We start from the raw sequence: 19,538 nt of genomic DNA, 5'->3' as shown, positions 1-19,538 counted from the left end.
TCCCACTCGGAGTGAGTTGAGTAGGACCGGTTACACACATACTCACTGTCACTCCCTTCTTCCATAATTAAGTTTATGTGTGAATTAGAACACATTTTACAAAGTAAGCATGCACTTGTATTGTATATTTACACATCTACAGCCTAATTCTTTCACCCGCTTCGAATGTTATCACTCGATTGAATGGGCGTTATCAGTGGTTATCAGCCCATAGGAATGGGCTAGAAGGTGCCTACTGTGCCTACTGGTAGGCTCGGAAGGCTGTTATCATCCATCCACATGGTTAATCAGCGATACGAATACAAGCGAAGACTCCAGATCCAATCCTCGAGGATTCCAGCTCGCTGGTTGTTGGAAATCTACTGGATGACGCGGCAACGTTGCGATATTTCCCGCTTGATATTTTCAGGTAAGACCATTCATACAACCGAGCATTTATACTGTAAATAATTACTCAATAAGGGGAAACAGTCCATTCATTCAAAAGCGTAATATCACGAACTCCATTCATAAAAGTGTAATATCACGAACTCCATTCATAAAAGCTTAATATCACGAAGTCCATTCATAAAAGCGTAATATCACGGAATGAATGGGGCAGACGCGCCTGCACAATTCCTTCACACAGAGACATAAAACATGCAGGATTCATATTTAAATATTTTTGCCGTTTAATATTCACATACACTAGTAGTCCATCGCGATTTGATTGAAGTGTGCTGACTTGCATTGGATTTTTTCATCCAAAATTTGACCGTGACATTTCCGTGACATAGGCCTAAGTTACCATAAACAGGAAATTCCATTTTCACTTTGAAAGTACAAAAATTAAAGGCTTGATATTTTCAGGTAAGACCATTCATACAACCAAGCATTTATACTGTAAATAATTACTCAATGAGGGAAAACAATTCACAATTGTTTTAATATTGCGTGACATGAGAGAACCGTATTGCAATTGTGTTTGTTAATGTTATTGCGTTATTAGAATATAGTTGGCATTAACGTTGCTAATAAGCATGTTTTACGTCTGAAGCTAATGGGGAAATTTAGTTTACTAGTTAAACGCAAAGTTATACTGTAAGACTATTTATATATCATCTGACTATCTATCTATCTATCTATCTATCTATCTATCTATCTATCTATCTATCTATCTATCTATCTATCTATCTATCTATCTATCTATCTATCTATATATATATATATCATCTGACTATATATATATATATATATATATATATATATATATATATATATATATATATATATATATATATATATATATATATATATATATATAATGTATGTCTATTTGTCTGTGTATCTTTCTATATATATAAATATATAGATAGATAGATACACAGACAAATAGACATACATTATATATATATATATATATATATATATATATATATATATATATATATATATATATATATATATATATATATATATATATATATATATATATATATATATATGATTCTGATATCTATCTATGGCGCCAAATACATATCCCTCATCTGCATCCCATGTTCACTGATGTGTTTCTGTCTTTTAGGCTGTGATAATAAGTACGGCTTACACTGTGCTTTATTTAATAATTGCCAAATATTTTGATTTCAGATATGGGAAAAGCAGTTAAAACACGTTTCAGGAGCGTTAAGATTAAGGTGGTGAGGAGGAGTATCACTGGCCCTGCAAAGGTTTCTTACCTTAGTCAAGGTCTTCCCCAGCCCGACTCCAAACAGACCCACCCTTCCGACCCTTACATGTCTATTACTGCTCAACAGTCTGAACCTGATGATGTGGCACCGAGCTGTAGTTCATGTTCTGAGACTGCATACAGTAAGGCAAAGAAGAGAGAGCTTCATGCTTGGGATGCAGTCAAGGATGACATGCTTAAGGTGTCGTTTGAATGTTCAGCACCAATCACTGCCCAGTGTGTTGTCTGCCTTAAACATGCTGATTATAGGTGCATTGAGTGCAGCACCACTGCAGTGTTTTGTGAGGCTTGTTTGAAGAGGACTCACAGAAATTCACTCCATCTTTCTGATAAGTGGAATGTAAGAACAATAGCATGCAGTCATACATATATATATATATATATATATATATATATATATATATATATATATATATATATATATATATATATATATATATATATATATATATATATATATATATATAAACAGCAAATTCACAGTAATTTCAACAGATTCATTAGATATTTCAAATTGTTTTAGCACTATGTAATATCAACTGTCACTAAGTTTGTTGTTTTAACATGGTAAGAGCTATCAATATGTCTTACAGAATGACCACTATGAACCATCCTCCCTGGGGTTATTCCTAAATTTACCCGAAGGCCATGGCACCCATGCTGTGTACACGAAGGACATGAAGGTCATTGTCAGCACAGGTTTGTAATTTTACATGATACAAAATCTTACAGTTTTTAGTAACTTTGGTACATTTCTCGAATCATCCTCGACATTTGCAAAACAGTAAGTGCATTTCTCAAAAAAATTCTTACAAATAGCAAAACACCATGGATTACCTGCAAAAGCCAGTCTCTTGCTCAAAATCCTTAGTTCATCTCTCAAAAGTAAATATCTGTGTCAGTGAACATGTCAGTGCCATCAGAATGACAAGTCCTTGTGTCATTGTGTATGAATAAGACAGTCAAATTGCTTAGTCATGTTGTCAATAACACAGTGTACTCTTATGTACAATTATTGTAAATTGTAGGTTACACCTTAGTGTATGTGTGAGTTTGAATGCAAGAGACTGGACAAGATAAACATTTACACTTTTACTGTTTGTGCTGTAATTTGTTGACAGACCATGTCATTGCGATACAGAAAGGAAAAGACAGCACTGCATAGCACAAAGAGAAAAAGCTAAAGTAGAAATGTGAACGTCTAATGGAAATGTATAGAAATAGGATTGACATATGACAACTTGTTCAACCATTTTGCATGTATTAATGCCTAAATGTTGTGGGGAGTGAGACTATTCAACAGATACCCATTATAATAAATTGATAATGGAAACAGCAGAGAATTGTACAGAATCATTTGCATGGATGTACCAAAGCATTTGCAACTTGTTCAAAGAAATGAGAAACTGCTTTTTTGAGAATTTCAATTCTGATCTGAGAAATGTACCAAAGCAGCTGAGAAAAATTTAATTTTCTTGACAGGTTAAGGAATTCAATCCTATTACATGTGGAGTAATTATTTCCTATAAGGAATTCATCAAATTTGTGATACACAAGTTGTTTGCTGATAATAACAAACATTAAGTTATAGGTAACACACTCATGTGATTTAGTTTATGCTGATATGGTAGTCTCTATAGTAGTACTTGGTTATGTTTTTTATTTTATTTCCCCCTTTTTATTTGACAGGACGGCTCTGCACTGTCACAGTCAATATGTGTGCGTGTGAACCAGAAACCTGCACTCTACTAAGGTATGGGCTCTGGCCAGCAACAGCCGACAAGCCTCAGACTGCCTTCTCCATCCCTCTGCTAGAGCTTTTTGTTTGTCTGTCACTGGAGTGTCAAGTTTCTGTTGAGGGTTTTTGCAACACCATGCGCTGGAAAAATAACCTCACACTTGCTGAGGTAAGTCAGTTTGCAGAGGTCAGTTTGAAGTCTTGTCTGTGAAGTGAACATTTCAATTACTTTCATGGAAGATGGATGTGAAAATTCCTTGATTGTACTACATCATTAATTATCACAACTAAAAGTAAAAAATTATGGAACCATCTAGGATTGTACATTTGCATGCTAAAGTATTCTTTATATTTTCTATAAAATAACAACTTCTGAGTGAACCACCATCTCTAGATGTAAGTATACGAAACAGTAATGTTTTCTCTGACTGCTGCTTATACCCTAGGTTAACACACTCTACAGAGCCCTGGTGGGAGAATCCATATCCCAATTTAGGCATCACCACTTCCGACAAAGAAGTTTGGTAGATATTTGCCCACAATTAGATGATGGGACCATATGCCCAGCATGTCCAAAGGTTGGTTCAAGTTCCAGCGTGGTTCTTGTTTGATTAAACTGATTGCATTTTCCATGACCTAATGGCATTGAATTGATATCTGCAAACTTTGTTAATTTTTGTATAAGGTATTATAATAAAATAATAATAGTATAAATGTATAAACTTGTTGCAGATACAAAACAAGGATTACTGTAAGTGTTTGTTTTCTAGGCGGATGGAGATATGATTGTGACATTGGATGCCAACTTTGGCCTTGTGAGGAAGCAAAGCTCAGGTACAAGTGCGGTTGAGCCATTACATGGAACACGCATGTTTGTTGATGAAAAGGATGTAGAGGAATACCTTCTATCACATGTTGACAGCTCAAAGCCTCACGAGGTTAGTCATAGTTGCAGACTGAGTCCATGAAATATTAATTTAACTCATGAAAAAAGATAGTTATTCCTCCCATAAATCTATGTTTCCGTAAATCTTTAGGACTGCAGTAACTTCAAGGCTGGCAACGTGCTGAGGTCACAAAAACAGGCAAAGAAGCTTGATGTTACAGGAGTGTTTGGAGCCTCTTGTCGTCATGAAATGCCCCTAATGTTTATCAACATGAGCCAAGGAGAACGGCAAGTCTATGCCACATTAGTGACATCTCTGACTATTGACCCAGTGTTAGACCCAGATAGTGTTCCAGAATGATAATTCCCCTGTTTGATTCTTCCTATTCATAAAATGCTTAGAATAGCATGACCCTAACATAAAATATATTTTACTTGTTTATATATATATATATATATATATATATATATATATATATATATATATATATATATATATATATATATATATATATATATATTTGGACCCACTTTATAAGAGGTGGCCTTAACTACTATGTACTAACATTTAAATTAATCATTTGATACAATGCACTTATTGTGTACACACGTTTTTACATTGTACTTACATTTGTAAAAATACCTGCATGTAATTACATCTGTAATTCATTTCTGTAGTTACATTTGTAATTACACAGTTGACCCTTCCCTTACATCTAACCCTACCCTTAAACTTACCCATACCACCACACCTGTCTCTAACTCTACCCTAACTTCACCCATACACCACACCTGTCCCTAACTTTACCCTTAAACTCACCCATACCACCACACCTGTCCCTAACTTTACCCTTAAACTTACCCATACCACCACACCTGTCCCTAACTTTACCCTTAAACTCACCCATACCACCACACCTGTCCCTAACTTTACCCTTAAACTCACCCATACCACCACACCTGTCCCTAACTTTACCCTTAAACTCACCCATACCACCACACCTGTCCCTAACTTTACCCTTAAACTCACCCATACCACCACACCTGTCCCTAACTTTACCCTTAAACTTACCCATACCACCACACCTGTCCCTAACTTTACCCTTAATCTTACCCATACCACCACACCTGTCCCTAACTTTACCCTTAAACTTACCCATACCACCACACCTTTCCCTAACTTTACCCGTATCCCACCTCAATAACAGCAAAAGTGTGTGCAATACAATATGTACACAATAAGTAAAGTGTACTTATTTTTTGATGGAAGTACATAGTAAAGGCCACCTAATATAAAGTGGGGCCATACATGAACCTCATGGAATGTATATGGGTGATTCCAAAACATTACAAAATTATAACTTTGCCACCATTCTCTAATCTTCACTAATATAAGAAAAAAATATTTTTTTTCTTTTTTATTGAGTATTTGGGTATTTAATTTGATGCTGGAGATTGTATAATTATTTTGTACATTTCCTCAGTTATATAGTGTCATCATTAACATTTGTGTTGAAATAGATTAGCCTATCCGCTGTATGTCATCGATGAGCTACTTCGAAGATGTGAGGACAAGAACATACACCTGCGAGTAGTGTATGACATTGCCTGTGTTGTTGCCTCACATTTGCATGTAAGTACTTTTTTTTCTGTATAAAACTGAATTATTGTTTTGAGAAAAGACCTTGACACATTAACTCAAAATTATGCCTTACTGTGTTCGATCAGAAATCAGGGAAGGACATACCTCACAACATCTCCTTGGCCGTACCAGCATTTCATGTTTATGGTCACAAATTGCCCTGCCAGGTAATTCACTGAATTTATAGAGACATCAGGACCTGTGTCACACATCATTCACTCCCTGTTTGGCCTCCATTTTCCTGTCTATCAACTGCACGGCTGAAATTAAGTAGATGTGCCTAAAAGTAATCTTTAATCTAGCGTTTTTCCCACCTGGTGTTTGTCTAAACTTGTTTTAGAGATGCACCCTTTAGGACAATACAGTGGAAACCGCTCATCTCACATCTGTCTGGGTCAAATCACTATAAGCAGATGGTTGTTAAAACCAAATTTGTTTTCTTTTTCTTCATGTTTTATGCAGATTACTATTTAATTTGTATAATTACTACATGAATATAAAGTAATAAATATAAATTAACAGCTTCGATATTTTTTCTGATTTATAAAATAAAATAATATAAGCTACACCTAGGTCCTCTCCTGCGCCAAGCCCTGTCTGAATGGTCAAGGTGAAAGCATTACACTCCACTCAAGTAACATACAGTAGGTGTGAGAGAACCGGGGCAATAATTATGCACCAAAAAAAGCCAGCAGAGCAGGAATACTCCGTAGAGGAAAACATCACATGACGCACAGCAAGCATATGTACACACACACACACACACACACACACACCAAACACACACAATATGAACACGATAAGCGGACTATTTGATTACTCTAAGCAAATTATTTACACAGCATTTCTATAGAAATGATTCTGTCTGAATGAAGCTTTTTGATCTGGATCATGCTCAGTGTCAGTATCTGTGATATTCTACCACTTTGCTTTAATCACAGATCAAGTACAGCACTAGGCGGCTCGATGGGTTTGGGCTCACAGACGGGGAAGGAATGGAAAGGTTGTGGTCTTACCTCCGAAGATTTGCCAGAGTCACAAAGGAGATGACTCCATCTCATCGCCTTGACCTGTTGACTGATGCCCTTTTGCATTATGGACGGAGGAAATCAACTGACCTAGGTTTGTCCACTGCTGCATAACCTATGCAAATTCTGTGTTGGTGGTTCATTGTTTATACATTTTATATTTTCTGGAGTGAAGCTGATCACTCACAAATTGGTCAACATAAGTAAATTAAACTGTCTTTGCAGAGATACAGCTCCTGCAAAGACTTGACCGAGCAGAGAAAATATCGATTCTCGCTCAAGAAGATATCTCATCAGTCATCAGAGAGGCACCAGGTAAACAGTGCACATAAGAAGCAGGTAACAATAGTTGTAAATGGGAGAATTTTAGATTCCATTTACAAGCGGAGTATGCAGTATTGATGTTGTCTTGTTTCCTGTTATTTTTGTTGTCTAGTGTTGGTTTCTGAGGGAGACATGGAGAAGTGGATGAAAAGGGAGATGGAGCTAGCCCAACAGAAACAGAAACCAATAAGTGAGCAACTAAAGTGAATGCATGAATGTCTTGAATACAGTATGAAGGTCATGAATATTATTAGCAAAGATATTGCAAATACATTATACTTAACTTTCCGTGTACAGTAATGAAATACACTCAGTAGTAATGTCTTTATCTGTTCTCCAGACACTGTCTGTAGATGGAAAAGGGACTACATCATCAAACTGATTCAGTTCTATAAGTTCAAGTAAGAGTTCAATGTTTTTATGTAAGACTATATGGTAATTACAGCCATCCTTAAGTGCTCTGCTGATGTACTTCAACATGAAAGCCTAGGTGTTAAATCAGCGACAGCATAGTTTTGAAGGAAACTGTCACAATGGTTATAAATTAAGAGTTGCTGTAATACTGCAGTAATTTAATATGGTGCGATTAGTAATCAATTACTACCATGGCCTCCCTTATAACATATACACTGTTTGGTCAGGTGTACCATAGTAATGCTTTCTGCTTGGTACTGAATTTTTGTGCTGTGTTTTGTTTTTTGTAATGTATAGATCTGGGACTCATGAGTCGGAGATGGAGTGTGAAACGGAGTAAGTAAGCAGTAATCTGTCTGTTACCGTTCTCTGAGCAAGTGTATAAATAACAATTAATAAGATGTATTTGCTGATCATTGTAGAATTGAGGACTCTCTGCAGAACATGGAGAAAAAACACCGGATTGGGAGATGGCAAGAATCCGATTCAGACTTCCAGTCTACCCTTAAAGATGTTGACCGTGAACTCCGAGGCCAACTAATCTGCAAGGCTAGAACTGAAGCAAGGGAGAGAGCAGTCCTCCTCCATTTGAAAAGAAAATATCCAGGTAAAGTGCTGTGGATAAATAGATACATTAAGATCAACTTTGAAAAGGACCATAATACAAATGAATAAATTCAACGCTGTATGCGTTTTTTCTAACTTTGCTACAGATGGGCAGGGCATTGCCATTAGACTGTCCAAGCAGGTTGCCAGCTCCAACAAGAGACTGAGACAGGCCATAAAAGAATACAACCGCATTCAGTGGCCACCGCAGATGAGCATCTTCCCTACAACAATTGATTTTCAGGAAGCATGCGATCCCTCTTGGCATGTCTACTTCTGCTTTGATGACACTGTAAGTATAGTTACCGAACCCCAGCAACCACACAGCAGTCACTCTAGAAACAACCTGACAACCGCTTACTAACCACAACTACATGACCATCATTTTAGAAACCACCTGGTTACATGACATGGCACTTATTTCTTTTGTCTTCCAGATAGAAGAAGATAATGTTTCGAGGAGTCTAAAAAGGCGAGGGATTGATGCCTTACATATGAAGACTCGGGCAGCTGAAGAAAAGCGCATGCTTTACCAGGAAATGAGAACTGTAACCGAACATCTCCATCAGCAGCATGCCTTTCTGTGCTCTGCCATCAAAGACACAGATCAGCCTGGTGCAAAAGCTGCTCTCATCCAACGTCTCCAACAGCTGGAAAGAAAACGACATCTAGCCACTGTGATGTTTCACACACATGTACCAGACATTGTTCCTGTAGACAACCCATACTTGTGTCAGGCCCTTCCCATGTCAAGCATACAGACACTGGTATACAATGATGATGGTGATAATGATGACAATGAGGATGACACTGAGGATGACAATGATAACAATGAGTAGAAAAAAAGTCCCAACTGGCCTAAAATCCTCAGACTGTATATTCAAACCTGTACTTCATAATCTTTTTTAATCCAAATAAATATTTTCCTCTCAAAATATGTTTTTTACTAGGTAAGTTACTGTATTTAAGCACAAATACAGTTGGTTTACAAAATTGTTTGTTTACCATATTGTGATAACCATATCACTTATTTACTGTATGTGGTCAATGTGTGAGGGGTGTTTTGTTTTTTTGTGATCTCACCAAACCAAATTCCCTTCGACTGAGCTGAAATTGCAATAAAGTATTGAATCTTGAATCATCTGAAGCAACTATAAGTTTGTAAAAACAATAAAAGGGAACATACAGGTCTATTGACTCTTCAAAACTGCTTTCCCACAATGAGTTATAGCCATTGTCACAGCACACGTGAAGTCAATGAAAAGTAATTTACTTAATAAATGACATACAATGATTTTAGTCATAATCCGCCAGAAAATGTGCCTCATACGGTAGGTTCTTCATACAGGACCATTATATTGGCTTGAAATGCTCCAGATACAGGCCTATGTAGATTAACCTTTTTTTCTCTTCTTCTTCCAATTGGCTGCTTTCATTTTATTTTCACATTCGTTGTTCAGTGAATGTATCTAACATTTGTATTTTTATCTTGCGTTTAGTTGCTATGGTGGTTGCTATGCTGAAATCACGCAGCTTGCAGGACATACTTCCGCCCTAAAGTAGTTTATTCACAGACACTTTTTTAATTTATAAATGCTAAATTCAACATTTGTCCACAGAAAAACCAAAACTTGATAACTCTACAATACGATATGTTCATGTTAACACTTTAACAATTTCTCCTTCGATTCTGAGAAATACGGAAGTATGTCGTGTTGTGGGCGGGGTTCACGGGTTCAACTCCTATTTCGGCTAAAATATCTTAAATAAACCAACATACTTACATTTTCTTAACGTAGATCATCTAGATACAGTATAATTAATAGCTTGGCTGTACTAGATATTAGATATATTCAGTAGATATATCTTTTTACAACCCTAATTTACAACCCTAATTTGAAAACCAGAAGAACTACAACTGTCGTGCTGATTTGTATCAAGCTGCATTGAGTAGCTTTAGGGAATTGTAGTTTTTAAAATATTAGTGTTTTTCTTAGAATTGGAGGTTGCAAATAGTGAGTTGAGAGTACAGTGAGGAGTTTAGGGGGATTGTAAACACTTCTATGTAATCAGATTTTAAATTTCTAATTTTTAAATGGGTTAAAATTATTTGTATCTATTTATATTTAACCATACTTGACAGTGTCCCAAATTGTCAACTATATTCACATAACTGAGGACAAGAGCTCTCTATAACAGTTGGTCCCATGTCTTTAGCCCCTTTTATTGCTTAATTATAAGCCTTCAAACATGCACCAAGGTGATGTTTCAAAGGTCGGTATTTCGAAACAGGAGCCATGTCGAATCTTCATACTTACATATGTTACTCTCCATGTCAAGACCTTTCTAACGATGTATTTGGTTTAGCTCTACAACAAAGTTTTAATTTTCTCATTTCAAGCACACAAGCCATTCCTGCTGTAGTTTCATAGAGCACTTTGAAGGCTCAATAGGCATAGCCTATATATAATTAAGCTTTTTGTTTGTTTGTTTGTTTTTTTCTGACTGTAAACAGATTTACAATCCCACAACATAAGTAATACCCCCCCCCCCCCACACAGGTTTGTTTTGCTATCAAAGTGAGAACATTCCATAGACGTAATGGTTTTTATAGTTTGTACAGGTTTTACAAACTGTACATTCTATCCCCCTACACTACCCCTAATTATACAAATTTGTGTCCTCATAAATCACAAAAGATGGATGCATGTTTTCTCTGTCCATGTTACCAAAACTCATGTGCCATTTAAAAAACATGACAATTAATTTCTTTGTATTCATCTCAAGAAAGTGTTTTTTTTTATTTTTAAGAAATGGTTATTTGTTCAAATAATTGATATTTGTGACTTAAATATAAAATAATAGTGACCACCAGTGGCACTTTGAATTGGAATGTATACTCTAAAAAAAAAAAGGTTCTATATTGCACCAAAAATGGTTCTTGGCTCGTAATCATAGGGGAACCTTTTTTAGTGCTATATAGCACCAATTTTGGTGCTTCAGTGGTTCTTCAGCGGTTCTTCAGAGGTTCTTCAGCGGTTCTTCAGAGGTTCTTCAGCGGTTCTTCACCGGTTCTTTGACTAAGGTGCTATATAGCACCTCTGAAGAACCGCTGAAGAACCACTGAAGCACCAAAATTGGTGCTATATAGCACTAAAAAAGGTTCCCCTATGATTACGAGCCTTTTTTTTTAGAGTGTAGTCCATCCATGGCAGACAACTCCAAGCAGTAGTGGAACGCACCCGGTCCTCCCTCGCATAAACTGACAATAAACTTTATTTCTCAGAATCCAAGGAGAAACAATTGATATCCTTAACACAGATAAAATTATACCCTTATTTTTTTCTCTTAAATGTTAATCATTAAAAGAAAAGCATAACACGGAGAATGTGTAGAAAATACTTCCGAGTGGAAGTACGTTATGCGAACTAGGTGGCTTCAGTGATAGCAGCATCCATAGCAACCATTATATTTAAAGTTTAAAAATTAAATTGTAGTGTTCAACTGTATACCAAAGTTTTCACAAGTATCTCTGACATAAACCATCTTTTCAATAACCATTTTGCCAAACATCTCCCAGTGACAGCAGGACTGTGAACAATTGAAAGTTACGTGAAGCATTTAATCATAACATGAAATACTGTGACCCACTGTTTTGAATATAATGGTAAGGTCCTTGCTAACACCCAGCCCTACTTAACCAATGATGAAACATGATATATATAAAAACATGGAGACTCAATTCAGTACAATAGAACTTTATTGGTCCCCACATGGCACAGTTTAAAGGAGACCACATTGATGGTGCCAACAAACGATAACAATTAATAAAAGTTGGGGAATTGAAAATAACAAAAATATATTTTCTTCTTACTAGTGAAGTGTAATCATTACAACAAATTTGCAGCATATAAAGAATATTTTAATGAAAAAGATGAAAAGGCTCTTAATACATTTTAAAATGTATGAGTGTGTGTGTGTGTGTGTGTGTGTGTGTGTGTTGTGTGTGTGTGTGTGTGTGTGTGTGTGTGTGTGTGTGTGTGTGTGTGTGTGTGTGTGTGTGTGTGTGTGTGTGTGTGTGTGTGTGTGTGTGTGTGTGTGTGTGTGTGTGTGTGTGTGTGTGTGTGTGTGGTTTGGTTGGAGCGAACACAGTAAAAACAAGTAGAATAGGTTCAGGGTGTTTGCATGGTGTTTTGACACTGGCAGTGAAGGCACATTTTCTTTTTAAAACCACATGCAGTGTGTGACCATGATTGGCACACTGTGCACTGTGACCATGAACGCCACTTCTTTCTTGCGTTCTTCTTCTTGTCATCAAAATGGACACGGCAGACACAGCACAAATTGCCTCCATCTACCAAAGGAAAAACACAAATATTTTGGAAGTCAAACCAGTTAGTTGAAATCATACTCATCACCATATTCAAAGCAAAGCTCTCAAAGGCAGCTTGTTGCCAATTTTCAACTGTTGCCAAATGAAAATGTGGATATATCACATCAATTCATCTCAGATCTTGCTGATGCTCAATCCTAAGATAAAAGCAGGTCAACAAAGAAGAGTTCCTGGGTTCCATTTCATAAAGCAGCTTTAGTATATCCCTGAAATAAGGTTTTCCATTTCAGAAATGGATGTAAATCAAACCTGAGACAGAGGGGTAACTCAGTTTTAATTGATTATGTATTCTGCACGTTCTGCCTGGAATCTGCCCCTTGAAAGACTTACAAGTGAATCTAGTTTAATGCTGTTGTATCCTAAATTAAAGGATTGGAGAGTGATTTGTCAGTTTGTCACTGTCTAATTTTTTAGTCTATGCTTCTGTTTCCATATCTGTTCTTATTGTAATCTGTTGAAACGTTTTTTATCTGTGCTGCTGCTAGTCTTGGCCAGGTCTACTATGAGGTAGAGCTCATTTGTCTCAATGGGACTTCCTGGTAAATAAAAATAACCCCAATGTGGAAAGATACCTTTATCTGCAGTCATCACGATGGCTACAGTAGTGTCTGTTTCTGTGGAATCTTCTTCCATCTGCTGTGCACCTTAAGTAAATAAAACAAAACACAATAACAACTTTCTTAATTCAAATTTTGAAACTTAATCCCAAATGTATAATTCAGTTTGTCAGCATTTGTACTGTCAATAGTTCATTAGTAAATCAGTGATTAAAAATAGACAGTCACATTATTTGCATCTAAATCTCAACAGCCAATTCAAAGTATAAATGATCAGAATACCAACCTTATATATACTGTTTAATGTCACCTGGATAAATACTGTCTCCATAAAATGTAATTTTTTTTAAAATTTTTGGGTCAAATGTCAATAGCAGACTTCTCAGAACAGAATTTTTAATTAAGCTCGAAATTAAGCAATACCAAAAACTGATTTGTAGCATTTGGTAAAATGTATTACGATTACCATTTTCACACATGGCCTCTAATATTTCCTCCACCGACTTTGTCTGGACGGCATCTGCTGTGTCTGTTGATTTGAAAACATTAAACCATAACACAAAGGTGAAAATTTAATCTTTTGATTTAATTTTATTATTTCAATAATGTATACAGTGGTCAAATGTGCTGTTTAATGACCACTGTTACATATTTATTAAAGCTACACTGTGTAACTTTTTTTTAGTTTATTCTTAGCTAAAAACACTTAGTTCTTTAAAAAATATATGTGCTCATTAATGTATATTTACTTCTTTCAAGTAATAAAGTATTCTCGTAAGTTTATAATATTCCATTGAAAATGCATACGGGTGAGGGTTCGAATGCGGATCGCCATGTTGCCCCTCCATCTTGAAAGTACATTAGCCAAAGAGGGACATACCCGTAAATTCAAGCTTCGCCTTTGGCGTTTTAACACTCGATGGCACCGTGTTGAATGTGGACGAGGTCGAACTGGAAGCCATATTAATCTTGGACTAAATCGGCCACCGTAGGAGTTAAAACGAAATCGGAATTGAGAGGAACAGAAACTAATATTCACTGGATGGTCATATACAAGTTCACCACTAGATGGGGGAAAATATCACACAGGGTAGCTTTAAACTATGTTTCTTAAAGGGATAGTTCACCCAAAAATGAAAATTAGCCCATGATTTACTCACCCTCAAGTCTATACGACTGTATAGACTTTATTCTTTCAGACGAATACAATCAGAGTTATATTAAAAAAGGGCCTCCTGAAACGAAGTGACGCATTTGTGTAAGAAAAATATCCATATTTAAAACTTTATAGACTAAAATCTAAAGCTTTGACGGCTCTCATGGATAGGGCTGGGCAACAAACTCAAGCCCCTCTTCTCTTATATCGAAATTCTCTGCTTTAAAAATTCTCGTTTTAGACTCTAATTCATGAACAGTGTTTTGTTTTGCTCTATCCTCTGCGCTTCTGCGTTCGTCAATACGCATGTGTAAAGGGTTCAAGGGTTACTCTTTCGCCGTAAGTCGACTTGCGTACCACTGACCGCCGTAAGCTATTATTTTAGTCTTCCATATGGATATTTTTCTTACACAAAGAAAAATATCACTTAGCTTCAGAAGGCCTTTATAACCCCCCGGAGGCGTGTGGAGCAGTTATATTATGGATAGATGCACTTTTATGATGGATAGATGCACTTTTATGACGGACAGATGCACTTTTATGATGTATAGATGCTGCACTTTTATGGACTTCACGAATGACCCAACAAGTCACTGCCATTATAAAGCTTTGATTAGTCAGGACATTTTTAATATAACTCTGATTTTATTCGTCTGAAAGAAGAATGTCATACACACCTAGGATGACTTGAGGAGGAGTAAATTATGGGATAGTTTTCATTTTTGGGTGAACTAACCCTTTAAGTTTAATGTTATATATTTATTTAAAGATAAAATAAAAACAACTCAGCGTACCTTCTGCATCCATGTGCTCTGACATTCCCTCTGCCATGTCAGTGGGGTTCAATTGTGCAGCATCTGATTGATATTTTTAGGTGGGAAAAAAAACATTTGTGTAGCATGAGCATAACAAATAATTGGCCTTCCTGCATTACTGGAGAAAAATAATTAATCACATAGCAGTATCAATGAAGGAATGTAATTTGCAGGAATTATATACATAGAATTGAATTAGTGAATAGTTTGATGAGCATGAAAAAGATAAAAACCATTACCAAGGGCCACAGTCACTAGTCACATTCAACTAAACAACTATAGGATATTCTGGAGAGGTGCCTTTTTAGAAATTGTGTTCCATTATAATGCCGAAACTGAGAAATATTGTCACATTCCTTACAAACTGTCAAAGACACATACAGAATCTATAACCTTAATCTGTTCCAATTAAATTTTATTTATATAGTGCCAATTCATAAGTTCTCACAGCACTTTTCAAACATAGTAGGTCTAGACCATACTCTTTATAATATTATTAACAAAGACCCAACAATTCCCATGAACAAGCACTAGGTGACAGAGGCAAGGAAAAACTTCCTTTTAAAGGGGTCATATGATGGTTCTAAAAAGAACATTATTTTGTGTTTTTGGTTTAATGCAATGTGTTTATGCGGTTTTAGATTTAAAAAAGTAATTGCTTCTCTATGCCCTGCCTTTCTGAAACGCATCAAAAGTATCGGATTGGTAAGTTTGCATTTGTTATCGTAGAAACGGTCTGTGTTCTCCCAGGTCTTCCGAAATGCGCAGCACAGTCGAATATTTGGGTTGTGCTGTTCTAGAACAGAGTTGTAACTAAAGCTTAGCCACTGTTTTCTAATTGTCTCCTCTTTTGGAAGGCCAAACAAAGTAGTTTGGCTTTCGCAATGAAAAACACAGCGTCTCAATGACATGGTGGCGCCGACGAGAATAAAAGTTATGCCTTCTTTCTTTGCGTATACATTTGGGTGGTGTTATGAAACTCTGCCCCCATAGACTGACGTAGATTTGTCGGTGTGTTTGAATAAAGTGTTTTAGGAAGGTGTGGCTGAGCCGTAACTTTTACAAAGAATATCTCTTTGGGTTTGAGACTTTGTAACTTTGCAGATCTTATACATGCACAAACAGCTACATAACACACTTAAGAGAAAGGAAAACAAGAAATCGCATCATGACCCCTTTAAGAGGCTGAAACCTCAAGCAGAACCAAGGCTCAGGGTGGGCAGCCTTGACCAGTTGGGATGAAGAGACGGAGAGAGATGCAATGGCCAGCACTATACAAAGACTCACATGTAGGCCTGAATTATTCTTTAGCTAACTTTTTTTCCCCACTTTGCATAGAGCCAAATGGTTTGCCAAAACACAAGTGGAGAAAGGAAATTATGGTAATGTCACTTACTTATTTCAAATGAAATCTCCTCAGCAGCTTTTAAAATTGCTTCCAATTGTTTCCTTCCATAAAAGGAAGGCTTTCTGAGGGATAGGCTGTTGGGCAGTCCAACAACGTTAATGGCCATGCCCTGATTCACCAGGGACTGGTAGGGGAGCCTTCCAGTACCTCCAGCCTCCTCTGAAAGACACGGGCACACACATGCATGCACACGTTACACAGTTGGACAATTGTGACTCTCATCTAGTTGATAGCCAATGTACAGGCTGCAAACAGTCATTTTGGTAAGGTGTCATAATCTAATGGTTGATGGGTACATTAGCTAATTTATTCATTTGATAATAATGCCATGGATTCATGAAGGTATATTAGGTTATCAAGATAAGCAGTTTCTTCAAATCAGTTTTAAAAGTATTTGAACTTATACTTACTATATTTTTGGTTGAAAAGCTCTTGCACTTTTCCTACCAGAACACCGACTTGATCTTTAGGCATTGCGGCTGAGGAGCTGGCTACTGATGTAACAACAGACAACAATTAATTTCATAAAACTGTATTATGTATATTTGCACTAAATGGACCAGAGTCCATTTCTGTGGATTTTCATATAACCAATACCTTTGAAATGCAGTGCAAAGTTGTTCACTGTGTCCGACGAATCAAGGAAATCAGTGGCTCCTTTGCTGCTCAGTTCGAACACCTCTAGTGTGGACTTCTGGCGGTCAAATGATAAAACGGCAGTTTCCACACCCAGATCCTCAAGCTTGGACACCTTTACAATATTTAGATAAAGAATACAACCACAAAAATAGTACATTTATACACAAAATAGACAAAACCTACTTTTAAAAATCTAACACACACTGAAGAAACAACTTATAACAGGGCTTGGCAAGGACCACCAGGGTTGCATTAACTATACATTAGCTGTGTTTATATAAAATCCAATATCCAACTACAAATTTGACTCATGGCCATTTGTGACTTCTAATGCTTCAATTGACCAACTTGATCTGAATAGACTAGACCCACCAGTAGGAATTAAGTTTGAGAGGGTGGTATGAGCCTTTGACAATTTCTTCAATGTGAGAATATTTGTTGTTGATAGCCTTGTAAACAAAAATCAGCTAGAATATTTATTTGGGATGAATTCATTTGAAATGAGGAAAAAAATCTACAGATAAACAATCCAGTTGTCTGTCACAATGTTCTGATCACATCACAATTGTTGTCAATCATCCTTCCATCTAATAATACAATAATACCACTAATGCCTAACAAATTAAGCATGTTTCCAAACCTCTAACTTCAGCTTTTTAAGGTGCATTTTGATTCGGGCATCCCTCATCTCAGGGCTAAGGTCCTGCCCATGTGCCCTCAGTGCTGCTGCCTCTTGGGAGTATTTAATTTTTTCCTCTTCCGCCAATGTGGCCCACCTGCCCTTAATATCATTCATTGAGCCTAAGGAAAAAGTAGATGCACAGAAAACTTAACACTTTAGAGTCAGCATCTCTTTTTTAAAGTAAATTTATACAACGACAATCTGTCCAACACACTGGTTTACTTGTGTTGTGAAACCCATTTCTCTGTAACAACTCAGCAGTCTTATTCTGATGAATGCAATTTGTGTGAGTGAAGTACTTGCCAGATCCCATCTTGAAAATCTGTTTCAAAACCCCTGATGTAAACAGGGCCACTATGTACAACAACAAACCATTTAGTATAACAATTAAAAGCAGCCATTACATTTTGTCTCTCACCTTTGTGTCGAAGTATGTCCCTACAAAAAAGATTATAAGGCGACAGCTCTCTAACATGAGCTTTGGCCTTTGATGGCCGGGGTTCAGACGAAGATTTTGTCATTGAAATGGTTCTTTTGTAATTACCAATCCAGTTCTGAAAAAGAAAGAATAACAAAAGAGTATTACACCAATGTTTATTTGACGTTGTTTGTTAGTGTAGCACTAAAGTAAACCTTACTTCTATGACACTAGTGTCCAAACCAGTGGCCGATGCAGCTCTCGGAATCAATTCGCCACCTACTTTTGTCATTCCTTCCTTAAAGAAGGATTTCAGGGTTTCCCTTTGATTTGGACTGATTGGAGTTCTCTCTTATTGAATAACAACAAAGAAAGAAAAAGCTAGTCAGTAATACATCAGTAATAATAAAAGACAGTGTTGCAGATCATACCATCGTTCTCAGGCACACTTGCCTAGCAACTGTAAGGCTTACCTCTCTGGGCCATCTTCAAACTTGAAATTGTTGCTGTAAAGGGAGACAAAATATTAGGTAAAGAGATATTAATGTTACACAGGCAGGCAGACACCTGGATAAACAGACTGACAGGCAGACCTGTGCTTTTGGGTTTTATTTTTTCAAGTTCAATGTCGAGGACAGCAATAAATGTGACACACACCGACACCACATTTACCTCTCTATTTACTTCTAATATATTGCCATTTATCTTTTGCATGAATGTAATTGTAAGCTTCCTCGTGTGGGATCAAATCCAGCCAAGCTTTGTTCAAATCCACAGAACTTTATTTTACATTCTAGTCAAGATCCCAAGGTTTCCAAACAGCCATAAAATACGTATTGGGTTTTAATATTTCACTTAAATTAATCAATATGAGTCTTACAGTGTGGAAAAACTCCTTTTTACAGGCTAACTTTGCGTTTAACTAGTAAACTAAATTTCCCCATTAGCTTCAGATGTAAAAACATGCTTATTAGCAACGTTAATGCTCACATAAAGCCAGGGGCCGATTAAGTGATTTGGGGGCCCCAGGCAAAATACAGGAATGGGACTCTATACAATAGACCCTTTTCACAGACTGTGATGATGCGTTTTAACGGTCATCA

At 36.6% G+C, this 19,538-nt stretch overlaps 1 protein-coding gene across 1 annotated transcript; it reads right to left on the bottom strand.

Moving 5' to 3' along the window:
* Positions 1-12,539: 12,539 nt before the first annotated feature.
* Positions 12,540-18,921, bottom strand: LOC307120180 (uncharacterized protein; the record flags this gene model as incomplete). The annotated part of the gene is made up of 10 exons (XM_079807066.1): positions 12,540-12,721; positions 13,333-13,404; positions 15,268-15,330; positions 16,685-16,855; positions 17,107-17,187; positions 17,294-17,447; positions 17,976-18,136; positions 18,436-18,571; positions 18,656-18,786; positions 18,909-18,921. 10 exons carry the CDS (start codon positions 18,919-18,921, stop codon positions 12,540-12,542), a joined length of 1,164 nt encoding a protein of 387 aa, XP_079663192.1.
* Between the last annotated feature and the right edge of the window lie 617 nt (positions 18,922-19,538).

This window comes from Gobio gobio (assembly GCF_949357685.1).
Source record: "Gobio gobio genome assembly, chromosome: 24".
NCBI lineage: Eukaryota > Metazoa > Chordata > Actinopteri > Cypriniformes > Gobionidae > Gobio > Gobio gobio.
This window is presented reverse-complemented; position numbering and strand designations above follow the sequence as displayed.